At 48.0% G+C, this 21144-nt stretch overlaps 3 protein-coding genes across 6 annotated transcripts in view; 1 reads left to right on the top strand and 2 right to left on the bottom strand.

Annotated features, from left to right (window-relative positions):
- Window positions 1-81: 81 nt before the first annotated feature.
- On the bottom strand, window positions 82-13106 carry EIF3I (eukaryotic translation initiation factor 3 subunit I). Its single transcript, XM_075908692.2, has 11 exons — window positions 12966-13106; window positions 11591-11683; window positions 10391-10478; window positions 8857-8922; window positions 7021-7170; window positions 6799-6926; window positions 6341-6451; window positions 5739-5828; window positions 2200-2273; window positions 1897-1989; window positions 82-525 (listed from the first exon to the last, which is right to left on the bottom strand). Exons 1-11 carry the CDS (start codon window positions 12966-12968, stop codon window positions 444-446), a joined length of 978 nt encoding a protein of 325 aa, XP_075764807.1. The 5' UTR covers window positions 12969-13106; the 3' UTR covers window positions 82-443.
- Window positions 12971-19586, top strand: TMEM234 (transmembrane protein 234). 2 transcript variants are annotated; one of them, XM_075908697.2, is made up of 5 exons: window positions 12971-13094; window positions 15089-15240; window positions 15771-15837; window positions 16415-16507; window positions 18409-19586. In XM_075908697.2, exons 1-5 carry the CDS (start codon window positions 13082-13084, stop codon window positions 18465-18467), a joined length of 384 nt encoding a protein of 127 aa, XP_075764812.2. In that variant the 5' UTR covers window positions 12971-13081; the 3' UTR covers window positions 18468-19586. The 2 variants fall into 2 exon arrangements, with proteins under 2 accessions (XP_075764812.2, XP_075764810.2); XM_075908695.2 differs by having other exon boundaries at window positions 18007-19586.
- Window positions 18532-21144, bottom strand: part of DCDC2B (doublecortin domain containing 2B) — a 14601-nt gene continuing 11988 nt past the window's right edge. For all 3 annotated transcript variants that reach the window (XM_006117549.5, XM_089773423.1, XM_075908691.2), the window contains exon 11: window positions 18532-19906. Coding sequence is in view for 1 of the 3 variants with exons in the window: in XM_089773423.1 (XP_089629549.1) it covers window positions 19829-19906 (78 nt within the window). In the remaining 2 variants the exon portion in view is untranslated. The remainder of the gene's footprint in view (window positions 19907-21144) is intronic.

Genomic DNA, 21144 nt, shown 5'->3' with positions numbered 1-21144 from the left:
AAGAGATTTATCCAGCCTCACCAGGGATGCAGAGTGCAGGGCTGCCCAGCACCACCGGAAGGACTGACACGCTTTAACCCCTCAGGCTAGAAAAGATTTAGATTTATTGTTTCCTTTTGATTTTATTTTCCCACTGGTTTATAAATATCTCCAGCAGGGCAGGAAGTTCGTGTTCACAGCAGCACAGAGCAAACTGGTCCCTGCTCGACTACCTCACACAAAGCAGCTGATCTTACCGCTCCAGGCTAGTTTCTCTTTTAGATTTGGGCTCAGCGCTGCCTGCTTCTATTGGCGCACACGCTCGGCACTCCCTCCCATGAGCTCCATGCTGCTGCCCCTAAGGAACAAGCCCCGAGAGAACCCCAGGAGAGGAGCCAATGGGGGTTGAAAAACTAAGCAGAAGGGGGGACAAAATAAGAAGGGGGGGAGGGGACAAAACTGCTTCAAGCTTCAAATTCAAACTCGAAGTACTGTGGGTCGAAGTTATGGATGCGAACATAGCCATCTTCACCGCCACTGCTGTAACTGCACGGGGAGAGAAAGCCAGATAAACCACTCCGCCTCCAGAGTTCGAGGTCAACGCCACCCCCTTATCAAACCCAACCTAGTAATCCCCCGCCCCTTTGTCTAGTAAAGGGTTTTGCTATGGGACATGGGGCTGTATCCCAGGAAAGGTTTTGGGGAAGCAGACCTCAGAGGGTCCCACTTGTATGAAGACGTAGGCACCAAGAGCTGGTGAGACTGTGCCTGGATATTCACAGAAAACTGACTGCATAGGATCAGCAGCTACAGATAGAGACCTACTGGAATCACGTGTCTGCTCTGCTAGGACAGGTTGTCTCTAGGGATGTTCAAACGGTCAGCTGTTAAGCATCCCAGCAAGCATGAGGCTCACCGGTTTGGTTAACCGGTTCACCGGCCCCTGGCAGTGATCTCTGGCAGTGGGGCAGCCCCTGCTGCGGACCCCCATGGCCATGGTGGGGTTAGGCAGTGGGCAGACAGAAAGCCGGGAGTTAAAATGGTTAAATGAATAACCGTTTTAACATCCCTACTTGTCTCCCATACCAAGATACCACATTAATACCACTGTAGGGCTTAGCTCACTGCCAATACATCCAGGAAAGCTGGCCTTCTCCCTGCAGGGCGGGCGGGCAGGCTGGACTAGCGAGCCCTGTGGGTTAATCTCCCAGAGGCGGGGGGTCTGGTATCAGAAGAGCAGGAATGCTGTGTGTCAGTGCTAGGAGCTCATGATACGGCCAAGCAGGGGGTGCTGCTGGTGAGAACTGAGGTCTATTGGCAGACTTTAGCCGGGTCCCGTGCCGTAGCGGGGGGGCTGTCTGCTCTGTAACCCAGGGTTCCCCTGCGCTGGGATGTGCGATTCCCACTGACTCACCCACGTGTGGATTGGCCCAGGCACCTAGTCCCAGCCTGAGCAGATAACAAGGCTCTTCCCAGGGGGAGCGACAAAGGAAGGGAGGCGGAGACGGCCACCTGGCTGGGGGGCAGGGCCTGGGAGCTGGGCAGTTTTTGCAGGGAAAACATGAAGAGAGGAGACTAAGCTGAGTACTGGAGTTTAAGGGGGGGTGATGGACCCCTACCCCAAAGGTTCTGAGGCTGCCTGGCCCCACTCCTGGAACCACATCATGTCTGTGCTGTATCCTGGAGGAGCAATAAACCCCCTCTGCTCTACTGGCTGGCGGAGTCTCATCTTGCTGCTACAGGGGTGCAGGATCAGGGGAACCCAGACGCGCTGCCACGGGTCCAAAGGGGGAATCAGTCTAGGTCCGATTGCACCGCAGGGGAAATGCAGCAAGCACACACCTAACCCTCGCCAGCATTTCAGTCAGCACTGCCGCTGGCTTTCAGAAGCCCAGGGAAGCCCCGCGAGATCCCTACCTCTTTCCGTCAGGGTGGAAAGCAACACTGTTTATGGGACCAAAATGACCCTTGATTCTCCCAAATTCTTCTTCAACACCCAAGTGGAAGAACCTAGGAACAAGGCAAAGGCTTTTGATCATTCCAAGAGGGTCACAGCTGCAGTTACGTCACAACAGAGTCTGCCCCGCATTTCCCCCAAAGGGTAACTCTTCCAGTCGAGTGACACTGCTCCTGCAGGCCCAGGAAAGCTGCCTGCAGGCCGCCACGAACACACCCAACGCCCCCTTTCCCCCCAGCATCGAAGGAACCAGAAGGACCAACCTGGCCTCGAATTTGCCAATCCTGGTGGAGGTCGTGGTCACATCCATGGCTTCTTGTCCACCACCCAATACTACCTGCAAACAGGGAGAAGCCAAACACTCAGAGGCTGCTCCACTCACTCTTGGCTTGGCAGGGGCCAGAATCCAGAAACTCAGTATAGCAGCCAGAGCAATGGCTTGTGGGAAGTTTGCTCTTATTCCAGCTGGTGTCTGTAGCTGGGGGAGTACTACCGAAGAGCTTAGACATTTGCTAAACGAGGATGATTTAATAACGAACAGGAGGCTCAGAACTCAGCAGCACAGCGCACGAGATGGTGTCCGCCCGGGCTCTTTGTGCACTGGAAGTGGGGTTGCCTGCCAACCTGCCCAACATTCAGTATCTCCCTTCTGTGTGTTCCCATATGATCTATTTTATACGCACGCTTCCTGAGCCTGCCGGGGGAGGGGGGGACCCTGTCCAGTGGGGATTTTCATAGGTGTCCAAGGGAATTCAGCGCACAGTCCCCATTGGAATCCAGTGAATGCTGGGGGCCCAAATCCATTAGGCTTCTCCAAAACTCCCAGTCTCCGCTGCCTCACTGCACAGTTTAGTGCTACAATGCTTCTCTCCCCTTAGCTCTCCCACCTCCTGCCAATCAACGGGCTGCTGGCAGGGGAGGGATATTGCAGAAAGGCCGACTGACCGCTAGCGAGTGCAGCCTGCCAATGCTGCAATACCAGAGATGTTTATGGTGTGAGCTTGTTGTTTTCCGCTGCTGCCAAGTGCTCTCCACTCCTCTCACGGGCTTAGATAGTGGGTGGTTCCCCACCGCCTGGTTGCTGAAATAATCGCCCTCTTCCCCTTTGTCAGAAGCAAAGCAGGAGGGAACTGTGTGGATTGAAAAGTGTTCTAGATCACACCTCCCCCCACTGCAGGGGTCCCTCTAATTTTCCCATCCAGGTGTGGATTGAATTTTGGTACCCAATATCCACGTCATGTATGCGCCTCCATTACAAACAAAAACTCTAGCTAGAAAGTTTTAATAGTCCTTCTTCCATATCTATGAACTTTTAACACAAGGCCTAATTAACAAGATACACTGCTTAAGATGTTTATTTAATACAAAAGAAAAGAAAAAGAACATCAACACTGCCCTTGTATGTGTATTTTACCATCCTTTCTAACACCTCGAGCTAGGAAACGCACCAAAATGTGGCACACTGAGAACAGACATGGCCATTAAGTCGAAGCATAAAGAATATGCACTGGGGGTCCAATTTAACAACCTACCTACTCCTACCATGGATCATTAAATCTTCAGGGAAAGCTGCGCTCCAAAAATGAAACATCTGCCAAAACACTACCATGCTACAGACTTTAGCAGTTCACAGAATGATCCCTCTGGCATGCAGCTGTAAGATGCTAAACAAACCAAGGAATCAGCCAGAAATAGTCACGTTCTCCTCACACATATTAAAATATTTTGTGATACTGGAAAGGAGTAGCACTCAAGCGTTTACAATTTCTCTGGGTTATCAACTCTTATTTTACTGTGAAGTACTAAAATAAGTAATAACACACCACAACTGCAAACAAGTGACACAGAAAAAAAACAAACAACAAATAGTCTCTAAAGTGCTATTAGTCTAACAAAACATGTAGATGGCATCATGAGCTTTCATGGGCACAACCCACTTCTTCAGATGACAGGAGCATTAGAAGTCCAGATCCAAGAATAAATGGGGGGGGTCAGGGGGAAGGAGGAAAAAAAGACAATGACTGTCTCCATTTTTTTTCCTCCTTTCCCCCTTCACCTCCTCCCCTCCTTATTTATTCTTGGATCTGGACTTCTAATACTCCTGTCACCTGAAGAAGTGGGTTGTGCCCACGAAAGCTCATACCACCATCTATGGCTGCGTCTACACTGGTGCAATCTTGCACAAAAGTGGCCGCTCTTGTGCAAAAAATTGCTACCTGTCTACACTGGCCACGTGTACTTGTACAAGTAAACTGACGTTCTAATGTATGAAAACAGGGCTTCTTGCGCCAGAACTCTGACACTCCCGTTCAGCAATAAGCCCTTTTGTGCAACTGTTCTTGCGCAAGAGGCCAGTGTAGACAGGCAACATGAATTTCTTGTGCAAGAAAGCCCTATAGTTAAAATGGCCATCAGAGCTTTCCTGCGCAAGAGAGCATTTACGCTGGCATTGATGCTCTTGCACAAAAGCACATGGCAGTGTAGACGCTCTCTTCTGGAAGAGTTTTTGCAGAAGAACTCTTCCACAAAAGAGTTTGTGTGTGAGAACGCGCCAGTGTGGACGTAGCTACATGTTTTGTTAGTCTTTAAGGTGCTACTAGTCTGTTTGTTGTTTAAGTTTTTCCTGTTACAGACTAACTCAGCTACTCCTCTGAAGTCTAAGTGACAATAGAAAGACAAAATTCTCCTGGCTTCACACTGTGGACGTCACCAACTCAAAAACTTAGTAAGCTCCTTTAAGTTTTTCCAAGTCCCACACAGTCTTCCCAGTTTCAAAGAGCTTGCAAATAAGATCTTCACCCTACCAAACACCTAACATCAAATCCCTAGTACTTGCTACTTATGAGTGAATGGGAGTCCTCTGAAGAGCCAGAAGGACACTAGATAGCAAGGATGGGCTCCTAATGGTTTCCAATACCTCTCCCCAAACACATTTAAAAACTTAATGGAAATCACTTGTCTGGAATCCAGGTGACTTCCATTAAGAGAGGGGTCTCTCCTGCCACTGCAACCCCAGAGCTGGGGGCCAGGACATGACAGTTTAGAAAATACAAGAACGATATTGCAAATCAAACGTTAAAGCTGTAACTGTTCCCAGATAAAATCCGATCCACACAGTAAGCAGCTGGTGGAGGTAGCATTCCTTTTAGGAACTGGATTAATTAACCTAGGTACCGGTTAAGCAATTCTGAAATGTCAGCCAATGCAAATGCTAGCCATAGATAATACATTGCCACTATTATAAAAAAGTCATTAAATATGAATTTTAATAACGTCTATGGTGGGCCTGGGCTCGTCACAGGCAGGGGTTTTTCCAGGCGGGCTGCAGCAGCTCCTGTGTCTGCACCAGGGTGGAATGCCCCTCACCCATCCCCCCCCTTTAATAGTTTAATTGGTTATCATCACATTTAATCAGTTAACCAATTAAATGGAATTTTACATCCCTGTTAGTAACCCTCCTACACTTCCTGGGGACTGGCTAAAAATAGAATGAAGAATGCACTGTGAGGACCAGTAATCTGCATTAATCCCTCAAGGATGGAGATGACCCAGTGATAGGAGCTAATGACAAGATTCCTAGGATTTGAATACCCTCTCTCACGGCTCCTCCTCCCCAAAACCCACCCAAAATCCTTCCATCCACGCCAAAGCCCTCCCCACACTCAACACTTTAAAATCCTTTCCTGGCCCCCAAACTCACACACCGCTCTAGCATCCTGGGCACCTGGAATAACCTGAAGGTCAGGGGGAAACAGACATCAGCTCTGATAGGAGAACAATGTACCAAGTGCCATTCACTTACGTGGTCAAAGATGGGGGAGAGAGCTGCAGAGTTCACCGGCCGCTCTGTCCGGAACGACTTCTGATGCTCGAACGTTGTGGAGTCAAACAGCTAGAAGATAAGAGACGGGACTCGTTATTCCGAGGCAGAAGGGGAGGAACAGCAGTTTGCCAGCAGGCTCCCGACACGGAGTATGAACCCCCCGCTGAAGGCCCAGCCCCTCTTCTCACAGCGGAGTTCTGGCATGCCTCCCAAGGGAGCAGGCAACTGAAGCGCCTCTGACATGGTTAGTGCCAAGGTACCCAACTCTTGTAAAAAGATGCCAAGGCCCAAACACATTCTGAGCACACAACTTGGAAATACCAGCACCTTGTGCCTGAGACAGCAGATCTGAAATCACTGCCTAGTCTCTGCCTGTTCATCTGGCCTGGGTAAGCCCCTCTCCTCTCTTTACTTGTCCCACTAAGCAGATATCTGCTTTGAGACAAAGAAAACTTGGCTCCGCTGTTCCCCGTAAGTTTCTAGAGAGGGGGAAAGATGATCCAAAGCAGCGATTTCTTTTGTGTTTGCTCTTGGGGCCCTCAGTCAGCAGGGTCCACTGAGGCAGGGAAGGGAAGTCTCACCTTGGCGGTGTTGTCCTTGGAAGCCGTGATAAACATGGTCATGTCTTTGGAGGTCTGGATGTCATTGATCTGCTTGGTGTGCTCCTTGACATTCAAAAGGACCTCCCCTGACTGGGGCATAAACATAAGACAGAATGAATGCCACCAAGCCACCCCACTTCACACAGAGGTCCCGGTTACACCTACCACCCCCGTTCCACAAAATGATGGTCCCTTCTCGCCTTAAACTCTCTGACTAACCACCGTTCTGCAACAGCCGCCGCGTCGATTTCTGCACTACAGCCCAAACTGACAATCAGCAACCATGTTCTTTTGGTGGCTGCTTCCTGGCTACACCAAGCAGCTGCTGGTTCGACTTTCAGTTCAGCACGCCCCCCTGTGGCCACCATAGGAATCACGTGGTGTCCACCCCTTTGCCCTGGATTAAAGAGGAAGAGAGCTCTGCTCCGGGCAGTAACCTTGGCACTGAACTGGTTCAGCTCCCCGTTCTCGTGGCCTGCGATGATGAATTCGCCGAGAGGGCCCCACACGGCACTTGTGATTTTGGATTCATTGCATGGGATTTTCATGTAAGGCTCGCTGCTTTCTGCGGAGAGGAAGGGAAGAGTTGGATAAATTGTTCCCCGATCAGCAGGTGATCAAAGTTTTCCTTCACGCAGGTTTTGGCCCGAACTCCTTACCAATCTGGGTGGGGTCACGAAGGTCAAAGAAGCTGACCAAACACTGATAGCCCATCTGCTTATCCGTGGAGAACATGATGATGTTTCCTCCAAAGTCGAAGCCGCAGGTTCGCACGGCGGAGTTGGTCTTCACCAGCGCCAGCTGCTTTCCTAGACACAGGACAGGGTCTGTTAGATGGCTCCAGACATCCTCAGCCCCACCCTTCTGCAAGGTGAATCGTAGAGCTGAGCAGAGGCAACGTGTGCATTGGAGGGGTGGGGGAGCAGGAGGGGCAAGGGGCCAGCAGCCAGCAGGACACCCATGGGTTGGAGGACTGGAGGCAAGGCTGGTGCCAGCAGGAGTCTGCCCCCGTACTCACTGGCAGCGGTGGGGGAAGTGGAGCGACAGGGCCCCAGCTTGCTCTGCTCTTCCAGCGCGTTGATCAGGGAAGGGACCATCCCCACACACAAGCAGCAGAGCGATGCAGCTGGGGGAGCAGACTGAGCTGTGGCTGTTGCTCCGCTTCCCCCGCCGCCGCTGGTGAGCGTGAGGGATTAGACCGCTGCTCCCAGCGCCAGATCCCTGAGTCATATCGCTTGGGGAGGGGGTGGGAGAAGAGGAGCAGGTTGCCACAAGGCTCTCCCCCAGGCTAGGGGTGGGGCTGTCATGTGGCCAGTGCGCCCCCTTCTCACATTCCCCCTCTCAGATCAAATGAAGGCTAGAGTCTGTACAAAGCACTTCTGAGTTTTCCAAAGCTCTTGAGAAAAATCCCCCCTTGGACTGATCTTTACAAGTCATACCAGTAGCAACCACCACCAATTTCAATCGCCAATTTCACTCAAGCCAAGACAGGCAACTTGGCCTGGGTCTTCCCATCAGCTGTGATCAGTCCATTCTCAGTGCTCAGCTTTCCATGGCGTATTTAGCTAGGCCAGCACGTGCTGTTTTGAGCTGTGACAAGTGCCCCATAGTTGTCGACACACGAGTCTCACAGACACTTTTCCTACTCACAGGATGACACCAGTTCAACCACTGAAATATGATTTACAGCACCAGGAAACCCATGTGTGCAACATGCATGGGGTTCTCTTTCAACCCTGGGTGAATCAGGCATTGCTGAAAGCTAGGGCTCCTGGCCATGGATAAAGCAAATTAGTCTGCGTAAGCGACCCACAAACCACTCTGCCAATGCGTATCAATCCCACCTTGCACCAGTAATGCCAGGCCTTTTCAGGATAGGACGGAGTATATTTGCAAAACGGTCAGACACACCCCGTGGCCTGGGGGTGTACATGCCTGAACTCTTCCCCATTCCCCTTCTCGCCACTGGCTCGCCCTCCCTGCATGGCACCCCATCCCCCGAGAGACCCAGCCTCGCAGATTACCTGGGGACCTGGTGCAGGGTGGCAGCAGCAGTTAAGTACCCCCCACATTTCCCAGAGCAGCAGGAGCCGTGGGGAAGCAGAGCGCACTCACTTGGCTTTCCTGCAGCTCCTGCCACTGTGTGGAGTGCAGGGGAGCCCAACCATTGCTGCCACCTTGTACCAGACATGCTCCCTCCCCTTCTCCCCCACCCCGGTAATCTCCAATGCCAGGTCCCTCAGGAAACAGGGTGCCCTGGACGGAGGAGGTGTGGGACAGTGGCGGGAAGGGACAGAGCTTGGGAGATGGGTTCAGGCACCACTCTCCCCTTCTGCCCAGCCTCCGAGAACAGATTGTGACTATGTTCCGGCCCATAGATGTCCCGTGGGCCAGGAGTTTAAGGCCTCTGCTCACAATATATAGATTTTATAGCTACAACTCGAACTCTCTCATTAGAGCAAATGCTCCCCCTCGCCCCAGTACTTTCACTGTACCTGTTTCGCAGTCCCAGAGCCGGCAGGAGTTGTCTGCAGAGCCAGTAAGCACGTGTCTTGTGTCCCCTGCAGCATCAGTTAGGGAATGCCAACAAATTCTCACTCCCCATCAGCCCCAACAGGCCAATATCCACATACCACAGTGGGATACAGAAGGACACAAGATACACAGTAGCTATCGTTTTTATGTAGCAATAGAAAAAGATCACGCCGATAAAATAACTTTCATTCCAACATGCTATGTCCAGACCCTTATGCTGAAGGAACCGTAACTTTGAAGTTCCTGCTCTGGGGCGTTAAGGAGCTAAACTCTTATGTTAATGCAGGTTTCTTGCATTTAACTATTTTATCACTTCTCTGCATTGGTGACAGAAGGTCATTTTGAAATAGGGACGTAAAATCCTGTTTAATTAACTGGTTTAACGTTAATCAGTAACTGGCGGTGAGCAGAGGGCAGCGTGCCTGCGCCCACAACATGGGCTGCTTTGGTCAGGCTGGAGCGTCCCTGCCCAGGGGCGGCCCTAGACTAGCTGCCAGCAACTGGTGCCCTAAGCGAACCATGCAATCGGTGCCCCCACATCCAAACCCCTTAATGATATTGCCCCACCATTTGGCGCCTCATTTAGCTTGGTGCCCTTAGCGACTGCCTAGTTCACCTATATGGACGGGCCGCCCCGTCCCTGCCCGTGACAAGCCTCCCTGGGGGCTGTCCCAGCCCCTGCCAGTTGATCGTAACCGGTTAACCGTGGTTAACCAATAAGCCTTAGTCTTAGTGACATGCTTAATGGGTAACTGGTTAACTGGAGGGCCGTGCTAGCAGGAACAGCCCCCCACTCACAGCAGGTCTGGACAACAGAACCCTAGTTATGGCAGGAGCAGGCCCTCACCTGCCCAGGTAGTAGGGATATAAAATCCTGATTAATCAGTTAACTGACTAAGCAAAATCCTGGGCATGGGGCAGGCTGCCAGCTGGCGACCCAGGGCAGGAGCCCAAGGGGGCTGGAACAGCCCTTTGCCTGCAGCAGGCCACAGGTTGGGGGATGCTCCTGGGGAACCAGTCACTTATTCACGTCCCTACTGGGTGGAGGAGACTCCTGCCTGCCATGGGCTGACTGTGGGATGCCAGCTGGAGGGCCCATGCCTGGAACAACTCTGCCACGGGACCCCAGCCACTCTGCACCAGCCCATAGTTAACCATTTAAGCGAGTAAAATTATATCATTTAACCAGATAACTTTGTTAATGGGTATTCACGTCCCTACTTCTAGGAACGCCAGAGCACTGAGCCCCAGCACAGCTGGTCAGTCAAAAGCGATATCTGAACAAGTGAAGGCGGAACACGACACCCCACAGTTCATTTATTATTTCAAATGAAGGGAAATACAACAGTGGAGAATAAAGGAAAGATCACAAGGCCAACAATAAAATCGCTCATAGTGCCTACTGCCTCCTGTCCACAATAAAAACGCCCCACTTCCCATGTGAGAAGACTCACCATAAAGCCAAGCAGCCAGGTTTCAGTCATGAAAGGATACAATCTGCATCCACACACCAGACAGCTCCCGTGTGGCCATTGTAAGTGCCAAGCCTCTCCCCATTGACCGAGTACCAAACATTGACAATCTGGTAAAGCAAAACAATTGGTCAAGGATCCATGTTTGATCAAACTGCTAAATAAATGAACGTAATTTACTTCCATATGGTCTCATCTTTGAGTATTTCAAGTTACCTCACTGCACATACAAGTAGGACTACATGTGTTATAACCTACGTTACAGGCAGCATCACTAGGGATAGTAGGACAGGAATGTCAAAAGGTGGAGAGGTCAGATTGTAGGAGAATGAATGAGGATGGTCACAGGGAATATGGTGCACTCTTCGTGTTAAGAGATACTATCACTAAATGCATGGCAACAGGTATTTTATAAATGCAGTTAAACAGAATGTATGTTGAAAAGCAGGCAGTGATGGTTCTCTTCAGGGGCCTGGAAATAGTATTTAAAAATGGGAGTGGGATTACTGCCTAAGGTGGAACACAGGGAGAGGAAAAAAAAATATGCTGCTCAAGTAAGACTGAGGAGAGACAGAAATGCTAGGTGTGGAAAACTACTATATGAAACATCCTGAAGAGGAAGCAGGTTGGTTTTGTACTAGACCTTGAACTGAACAGGAAGCAGCAAAGATTTCTCGGAATGGGAATACACTTTTTTCAGGTATAGGGAAAGAGAAGTACCTCCAACACCCTGGAGGAAAGGGATTTTCAGACTATATAGATGATAAAATACAGTTAAATTTCCAATTTTTATACAAACTCTCTGTAACAGGGCATACCCGCTATAAGTTGCCCTGGTACATCCACTCCACACTAAAGTCATTGACACTTGTAGGAACTGATGCGTTGTAAGTCCTCCAATTCCCCGCTCTTAAATTGAGCAACCCCACCCCCACCCCCACCAATTTGCACAAATGGAAGTCAGCCGCGGGAAAAAAATTCCATACTTTAAGTTGTTTTGCTACAAGTCCAAGTTTTTTGGAATGTATCTTGGACTTACAGCGAGGACTGCCTGTAATAACTAGTTAACAAAAAACTGACACCACCTCAGCTACAGGGCTATGATGCATAACCATAATATTAAACTGGCTGCTAGAAGTTTCACTTTTTTAGAATCCAGTTTAAACTTCCTCCTAAGTTTGAGAGACATGAAACAGTTAATCAAAGACTCAGAAATACTTACAGGATCTTTAGCTACTGTAAAGAGTAGGTCTCCTTCTCGGTTATATTTGATTTGAGTAATGGACCTCTCATGACCTTGCAATAGTATAGGTTTCTAAAAAGGAGACAGAATTTTTTTTTTAAATCCAGTATTTTAAAATAAAACACACCTTCGGGCTTTGTGATTTGTGCAAATACACGAGTATAGAGTTTCCACCAAACACAACTGAAGCTAGTCCATTTACTCGTATTTCAATGTTTTATCCATTGAAACCTGCATTGGAAAACCTCATCTTCCCGAAGATTCAACTTTAGCAGAGTCCAGAGTCCTCAAACCACGCAGCTTTACTGGCTGTTTATTTTCCCAGGCTGCTAGGTTTCACTGAGTAGCCCTGGAAGGGGACCTGTCATTTAATAAGGCCCAATGCGCCAGCAGGCTGGAACGAGGATGACTGGGGATTGAATTCATCTCACAGATGCGTAGGGTCAGGAACAACTTCAGGAGGTGGCTAACCCCACCCAATAAGAAGGCTTTACCCCCCCAGCGTTTCTTCACCTTATGGGTGGGAATCCCAGCGCAGCAAGGCCCTAGTGCAGGGGTTCTCAACCTTTTTCAGTCCCTGTACCCCCTTGGATTTTAGTAAACCTTCCCGTACCCCCTATTCAATATGAAAGGAAATAAATTCTAGACTCTAGAATCCACAACTTTTTTCACTCACACGACCACTTAGGGAATATTTCAATTAGGAGAATCTAGTTATTTACCAAATATTCCCTGTACCCCTTGACACGCTTCTCCTACCCCCTAGGGGTACGCGTACCCCAGGTTGGGAACCCCTCCCCTAGTGGCTCCTCACCGGGACCCAGCAATGTACTTGGGGCGGCAGCAGGTGCCGGTGTTACACTGGGAACTCCCCGCTGGTGTTTCCATAAAGAGGGGAGGAGGCAGCCGAGGGGATCGGGGGGGGGGGGGGCAAGAGCGCTGGGGCCACCATAACGGGGGAATGGGCTCCAAGTCAAACAGAAGGGAGAGCCATGATGCCGCGGGGAGGGGCGGCGGGGGGCGGGGAGGGGAGGGGGGCGGGGAGGCAGGACACTGAGAGGACGGGAGGGGGGAGGGTGGGGGGATGGGCTCCGGGGGGGCAGGACGCTGCGGGGAGGGGCGGGGGGTTTGCGGGGGGAGCGGACGGGCGGGGGGAGTGGTGGTGGGTGGGGGGGGATGGGCTCCGGGGGGGGCAGGACGCTGCGGGGACGGGCTCGAAGGAGCGGGGGGGGGGGGGACCGAGGCAGGACCCGACGTGGGGGGAGGGGGAATTTTCACCCCCCCCCCCCCCGAGACTCCGCCTCCTCCCGACCAGGCCTGCCCGGCCCCAGCCGCCCCTCGGCCCCGCACTCACCATGGCGACCGCTCACAGCCCCGGCCCAGTCACAAGCTCCGCGTGACAACAGGAAGGAGGAAGAACCACATCCGGGTCAGGGGGCGCGGCCGGGCCGGAAGTGGAGCGGAGCCGGCATGGCCTCCGCGGGTGAGTTTCCTGCTTCCGGGAGTCATGACAGGCGCTCGGGCAGCGCGCGGCTCCCCCCGGGGCGGGGTCTCTGCAGCTGGGGGCGGGGCACAGGGGGGAGGGGCGGGGCTCCTTGTGGGGTGGGGGGAGGGGAGCTAGACGGTCCCTGTGGTGGGACACTGGGGAAGGGGATTTCCAGCCCCCCCCCACGGGAAGGTGAGAGTCAGGGTGTCCTCAGTGTCAGTGGTGCAGGGGAAGAGGCTGGTCGGAGGGTTCCCCAGTGCTGGGGCCTGGGGGGGGCTCACTAAAGGAAGAGCGGGCAGCCCCCCCACACACACACACTGTATGACATTGACAAGGTTTCCCATCTGGAGACCACAGGAGGACCTAAGGCGCTTCACTGACCTTCTGTACAAACACCCGCTTATTCACTGAGCCGGGGGCAGCAGCCTCTCAGGACATCACCTTTAAAGGGCACCATGATGGAGCCAGGCCTTTTAAAGCTGCTCAGCTCCTTTTGCTCACCATACGCGTGTTCTGGACGAAAGCACAAATGATTCATGGTTCCAGGCTGGTGACATTGGGGGAGTGCCAGAAATAGGAAGTGAGTTGTTCTGGGTGCCAGCACAGCTCTAGCCAGTACGGGCTGAGTCACAGTAAACTGCTATTAAGACCCATAAAGTAATGCAGTCAAGCCCAGTTTTCTGACCGTTGAACCTGTTTTCATAGACTGGAATAATCTATAATAATAAATAGACAGAAAAAGAACTGCGGCACAAATAAATGTATGTAATAAACCTGTGTGACCATTACATAGTAATGTTTATTGCAAAACCCTGCACTGTCAGCAGCATTCAAACAGGTCTGTCCCGTCTTCTGCAGTATTCTAAAATACATAATGCACCATAAAAGCTCAGAGCTTTTTAGCATCTGACATTCATTTGTGGTTTGCAAATGTGATGATTGGGCTAGAGCTAGTAACAACACAGTTAAGGTTGTTTGTTATTTACTAAACACTGTATTAACAGTTCTGTTATGCTGTAAAGGTATTTGGCGTGTTACATAAGACATTGTAAGAAAAAGTCCAGACAGACAATAGTTTTTATGTGGGGTAGGTTGGTGAGATCATTGGCTAGGAGGCTTTGTTGAAGAAATGATGGTTTAGCACACATGGAGGGACTATTCCAAGCAGGTAGGTGTACATGAGGGAAGGCACAAAGCTGAGAGTGTATGGAGGTAAAGAGAGCAGGAAGCGTAGAAGAAGGGGTAGAACAGTTCTGGATGCTCAGCATTTACATAATTGGGGTTTTAAAACAGAAGGAGAGGGAGAGAAAGTGAGGGAATTTGTGATAGTCACAGTGGCAGGCACAGGACTGATGTAGGAACTAAAGTGAGAAACTCACAAGACACAAATAACCCCTGAATTGTGGTGGTTTGTGATTGTGTTGCAGGAGTTGGGATGTAATAATGTAGTCGATTAACCAATAAGCAAAAATGTATTGGTTAATGCTATAGACTACATGCATTCCCCCTCCCTCCCGCCCCTGCCAGAAAACTTTTTAGCATGCTGGCCAGCAGCCCAGCTCAATCCTGGCTTGCACCGGGTCTGAGATCTACCTCCACTGTGACTCTGCATTTAAAGTGTATTAGGAGCCAGGCGGGCAGGTAGCCTGGCTCAGTTCCAGATCGCGTTGCGTCTGGGAGCTCAGATCTCCCCTCCCTTCAGACAGAAGCTGCTGCCTTTGTATCAGAGGCAGCAGTGCGGGGCAACAGGCAGCAAGTCTGCGAGGGGAACTGGTTCTCCTCACAGATTAGCTCCTGCCTGGCACCCCGCGCTGCTGCCTCTCTGATACAGAGGCAGCAGTGTGGGGTTGCAGTGGGCTCCTTGGGAGTGGGGCTGGTGCACACTGGCTGCCGGATCCACCCCCAGGGACTATAGAAAATTCAAGTAAACGAAAAGAATTCATGAGGTTAATCAACTATTCAGTTAACTGGTATTTAACATCCCTATGCAGGAGAAGTGTCTGCACTGGTCCTAGTGGCTATTCTGTGGGGAGGGACAAACCCATTTTTGAAGACGGGGACAGAGGGACTGGAGAAGGTGAAGAAAGGGAACCGGGTGCTGCAGCTGTTTGCAGAGATGAAATTCCTGTGCCTCAATTACAAGGTATTAAAACCTCCAAACCATTTCAGGTGGTGCCAAGGGGGGAGGTATCCTGGATGGAGATAATATTGAATGTATGTACCTTAATCTGGCTTTAACATTACTTTTCTTGATCATTTAATTATATCTGTTCTGGACTTGACATTTTTTACTGGAAATTTTATCCTTTGTGATATTCCAGTTAGCTTGCATATGATACCACTTTTCCCTTGAAGATTTCAAAGCCCTTTACACAGTTAATTAAGCCTCATATAATTACTGTAAGTTACGTGTTGTCTCTCTTTTACTGACTAGGAAACAGAAGTTATGTGACCGACTCAAATTCACATAAGGAGTCAGTGGCACAACCACAAACAGATCCCTATGATTTAACTGCTAGACCACACTTCCTTGTAGATTGAGAAATAGAATTAATAAAGCCTGGCTCCTAATCCCCCACTCTAACAACTAGCTTCACTGCCTCAAATAGCATTCATGATGTGTATATGGTCATTTCATATGCAGTGACTGAATATGTTATGTTTTCCTCCTAGTACATGGTGCCATTTCTGTTTAATCAATGTGGATCAATAATCTATTATCTCACATTAGCATCCACAGGTTAGTCCTTGCTATTATGTTTCAATGTAGTGAGATAGCTAGGGTTAGATAGACCATGTCATCCTTGAAGAGTTCTGTGGCCCATCTGAGAAATCAATTTCACATATCTTAGGCTGGATAGAATTTGATTATGATTCTTCAATTTTGACAGATGACATCAACATTTATTAAACTTTTTTTGTATTTTGATCCATTTAAATTTTTAAATCACAGGGATTTATGAAGGGCCGTTAGACAAATATTTTAATGACAGCTATTGAGATGCAAAATATTAAATCTTTGTAATCACGAACAAATAATTATATCACATCAAAACATATAAAGTAAGTTTTTTTAAAATATATTAAGTTCTCAAGCAGCATTTTTTTTACCTTGCCTATCTGTAAATTTGATTTTTTTTATAGTGAAATCAATACTTATTACTAAAAATCTAATCCTTCCAAGCCTATATATACACTCACAGTAGCAGCACTTTTGCATTAGTGAGGGGAAAGTGATTTTTACAAAATTTAGTTTTTAAACTGTGTTCATAGAAAAAAAAATCTAACTGTATCTCCATGTCCTTGTTCAATTTCAGACCTGTCCCTGGCAGTGCCGCTCTGTAACTCTCTGGCTTTGATAGTCACGGTACTAACTGGGAAGATGCTTGGAGAAGATATTGGTGGTAAAAGTATGTCATGTTTCAGTGCATTACTTTTATATATATCTTCTGCACACACAGCCTGGTATTCAGCACCATACCATGAACATCTGTCTAGGTTATCATGGTTGATATGCTCTTTAGCTAGATCATGTAATTCTAGAGGCAAGGTATATGGTTAGTTAAGTAGTTCACCTTATCAGAGTTGGGGATGGATTTAGTGAGGACACCTGCCCTATATAGGTAGAGAATGGTGATCTGGCTAATCCTACCTTCTCATGGATGAATATAAGCTAGCACTAATTGGTGTGTGATCACCAGTTCCTGTTGTCTCTCTGATGGATTTGAAACTAGGTTCTGGACAATTCTACTCGACCAGTAGCAACTTATTACTTTTACACTAAGGAGCACCTCCATGGGTAAGCTCTGGCAGACAAGAATGTTACCCTGTGAATGCTTTAGGGAGAGGGAAGAAACTAAGCAAAGTGAAAGTGTGAAGATATCGTGTTCCAATAAGAGCTTATTCAGCTTTTGAGGATTATCATTGAGAGAGGGTGAGATTTGTAGATATAGAGCCATGCTGTACAGTTCACATCAATAGGAGTGAAGGGTACTCAGACCTCCCTATGAGAAAGATGTTCTGTTAACACCTAAAATATGGATGAAGCTTATTCTTCCTCTCCCTAGTCCAGTGTAACACTGGATAATGCCATAAAATGGCTGCAAGCTGGAGTGTGTAACTCATTGGGGTGAGGTCCAGTTCCTTAGGCCCGTGCTAATCACTAGCCTTGTATTTAAACACAGCTGCTATTAGCACAGCGTTAATAAGGTTTCCCTACTACATCAGATAAGGACAGTTTTCCTAAGAACTATGCTCTACTATACTCACACACCATGGCTGTGTCTAGACTGGCAAGTTTTTCCGCAAAAGCAGCTGCTTTTGCGGAAAAACTTCCCAGCTGTCTACACTGGCCGCTTGAATTTCCGCAAGAACACTGACTTCCTACTGTCTGAAATCAGTGCTTCTTGCGGAAATACTATGCTGCTCCTATTTGGGCAAAAGTCCTTTTGCACAAAGCTTTTGCACAAAAGGGCCAGTGTAGACAGCTCAGATTTGTTTTGCGCAAAAAAGCCCTGATCACGAAAATGGCGATTGGCATGGACGCTTTTCTGCAAAAAGTGCCAATCTAGACGCTCTTTTCCGCAAATGCTTTTAACGGAAAACTTTTCCGTTAAAAGCATTTGCGGAAAATCATGCCAGTCTAGACGTAGCCTATGCTGTTTGTAGAACAGTTTTATAATATAGTTAATAGACAAAAAAGTCTCTGCACAGATGTGAGGGAAAGAGTCTTAGAACCTGCCCTTAACAGTGCTACTGAAATTCAGCTGGAACAAGCATGTTTCTGATCCTCACTGTCTTGCTACTCAGACTGCACCATCACTAGAGCATTTGAACAGAGGACAAGGCCTAACACATTAGTGGTCAGTGCTCACAGTTCCTCTCATTTTTGCATGTCCTCTCTCCTTAGGAGCTGTGGTAGGAATGCTGCTTACTGCCCTGGGAGTTGCTCTGTGCATAGCTGGTTCTATGAATGAGCAAGAGTGAGCGACAGTGGAAGAAGAAAGGATTGTGTGGAAGGGAATGCCCTTGTTCGGGGATGGGTACCCCCGTCTCTCTGGCTCCAGATCAGCATCCAGTGGCATGGTCTAAATCCAAGGCAATGTGGAAGGGTGAATTTTGATATCTAAGGAAGGAGGTTTCTGAAAACAGTAGTTGGAGTCTTTGCCTTTCCAAAGCTGAGGTCTTGCTCTGTTGGGGCACTAGGCCTCGAATATTGGCATTTGAGCCCCCACTACTTATTTTAGATACAGAACCCCCTGCAAAGAAAACTACCCTGATCTTCCTCTGCCCTCCTTCTGTGTCTCCCAAGGTTTCACGCTGCCGGAGACCATGGTGCAATCTACTTGTATTGTACCTCCCAGTTCTTGACACATTGACATCCCCAACCACACAGCGAGGGATTTGGAATCAGTTTACTGTGTAAAAAAAAAAAAAAGTCAGCAACTGTGTTGCAGAGAAGAGTCCTCTCCTTGCTCAACAGTACATTTTAAATTCTGAACAAAAAATCTTCATATATTAATCAGGGGAATATCTGACACAGGACAGAAGAAAATAATTCACAAAGCTTATTTACAGAGGTAGCTACTGCACTAAGACTCCCCCCTGTACTCTAATTGCTACATCACAGTATTTCAAGAACACACAGGCTGAATAAACTGAACTGTTCTTACTGGTCTCCTTCTGGGTTTTCCCAGAATGTCTTTTCTTCTGTGTGTGCCTCTTAGACTGTAAGCTCTTTAGAGCAGGGACCATCTGTGTCTTTTCTTGTACTTATTAGATCATAAATTACCAATTGCTCTGAGCTAGAGTCCCATCCAGGATTGACACTTTCTGCTTACTTGAGAACTCAGCTAGTTTCTCAGTTCCAGAGATGTTTGGAAGGCTGCCCCTTTCATGACCGAGTGGAATGAAAGTTTGCATGGAAAGGTTATAAAATACATCAACTTCAGAGATTTCTCACTGCCCATAGGGAGTACTACCCACTTACATATCCATCTGGGACTCTTCTCTTGGGCATGGTACTACAAAGAGGGCAATAGCAGGCTATTCCCAAAATCAGTTCATTTCTAACAAAACCAGAATTGTTTTGTTCTTTAAAAAAAAAAAAATTAGCTGCAGCTATTTGGCAAATTTGGCAATAATTTAATGGCCCTTTTCCTCACCTCCCTGCAAATGGATTTGGAGGTAAATGTATTATTTGCTGAAAAAAATTGTGCTGCTCTCATGAAGAAGCACTGAGCAAAGAACAGCTGTGAAACATTTTTGAAAAGGGCACTTGTAACCTGGAGCATGTTTCCTGACAAACATTTTAGAAATGTTAGAATTATTCTGTACAGTAAAACATTAAGTACATTAAATCCCTCCTGTTCAGATACAAACCATCTCCTTTGACTGTTGAAATGAAAAAATGTGAGTCTAAGTATTTTCTATCCTCCTCCCAAAGCAAGGAAGAAAAGCGTTTACATTAAATTTATATTCTTAACAATATATTATGTATCTGACTCATTGTTCACCTGAAACCTGTTTTCCAAAACTCAGATAATGAAGGCATTGTTGTTTCACACACATTTTAAAAAATATCCTTAGAGTTGATCAAAGTTTATGGTCTTACATGAATCTGAAATCCAATTGCTTTTGTTATCCACCACTGCACAGAGTAAAGCTAACTTGGTCTCCATTTCATCAGTCACTTCATAAACTCTTCTGTCTTCAAAATTGAAATGGCTTTTTCAGTTCTCTTCCTCCTCTGAGTCACTGGTGTAATTTCTCATTGTCTGGGCCTTCCGTGATCTGTCAGTGCTCCCAACCTTTTCCCAGTTAAAGACAAGACAGTACAAGTGACTTTTAATGTAACTAACATGGTATTGTATAGTGATGTTGTAGAATGGTCTCAGCCAGGGTCTGAGATTAAGAATTTCTGAGTTCTGTTCCCCGCTATACCATAGCCTGGCTATATATTCCCTTGGACTTCTCTGTGCCTCGGTTTAAACACCTTTAAAATGGGACTTGTGATTCTTACCTATAGCACAGGAAGGTTGTGAGGCTCATATAATAAGTGTTTGTATAGCAGTTTGAGGTCTGTGGATGAAAGACCAGCATTTGCAGAAGGCAGCAGGTTATGATCTGCAGACAAAGAACTGTTGCCCCAGCCTCTGAAGTAAATATAAAATGCATGATTCCAAATTCACCCCAGAGGCCACAGTGTTCCATTAGGGAATTGACTTTAGGTCAGAAGTGCTCTTAAAGATCAAAGACTTAAAATTCAGACTTAAAAGGAACAGGGGCAGTCCCTTAACATATGCAATAAGAAGAAATGCATTATCTCTAAAAATTCTTGTGAAAAGTGGTTTGAGAAAAGTTACTGCCTCCAAATAGATCTCTTTAAAAAATAAAACTGGGATTTTTTTCATTGAAAAAAATAAAAATTTCATACTTTGCTGTTAAGTGATTGAAGTGATTTGTTAAATACATTGAGTAGCTGATTCCATGTGTACCAGAAGCATCCAAACTTTACGTGCCTAAAAGCCCCACTGGCAACTTATCTGAGCCCAAAGGCTCTGCCTAATTTGGATGAAATAAAATACTTCTGCCTCCATATTTAATAGAGATGCACCCTGCAAAAACTTGGTACCAGCATCTGAATAATTATAACAGGCCACATTGCAATACAGGCAGTCCCCGGGTTACGTACAAGATAGGGACTGTAGGTTTGTTCTTAAGTTGAATCTGTATGTAAGTCGGAACTGGCGTCCAGATTCAGACACTGCTGAAACTGACCACCAGTTCTGACTTACATACAGAATCAACTTAAGAACCCCAGGCGTCCCCAAGTCAGCTGCTGCTGAAACTGATCAGCAGCTGATTCCAGGAAGCCCGGGGCAGAGCAACTCTGCCTGGGGCTTCCTGTAGTCAGCGCTGGTCAGTTTCAGCAGAAGCTGACTTGGGGACACCTGGGGCGGTGCTGCTGGGGTGCTGCTGGGTTGCTCCAGTAGCGCCGCTCCTCGGTGCTACTGGACCAACCCAGCAGCACCCCATCTGCTCTGCC

This window comes from Pelodiscus sinensis, chromosome 26, assembly GCF_052426305.1.
Source record: "Pelodiscus sinensis isolate ZL-2025 chromosome 26, ASM5242630v1, whole genome shotgun sequence".
In the NCBI taxonomy this organism is placed as follows: domain Eukaryota; kingdom Metazoa; phylum Chordata; order Testudines; family Trionychidae; genus Pelodiscus; species Pelodiscus sinensis.
Note: the sequence above shows the minus strand (reverse complement) of the source record. Positions and strands in the feature narration are given on the sequence as shown.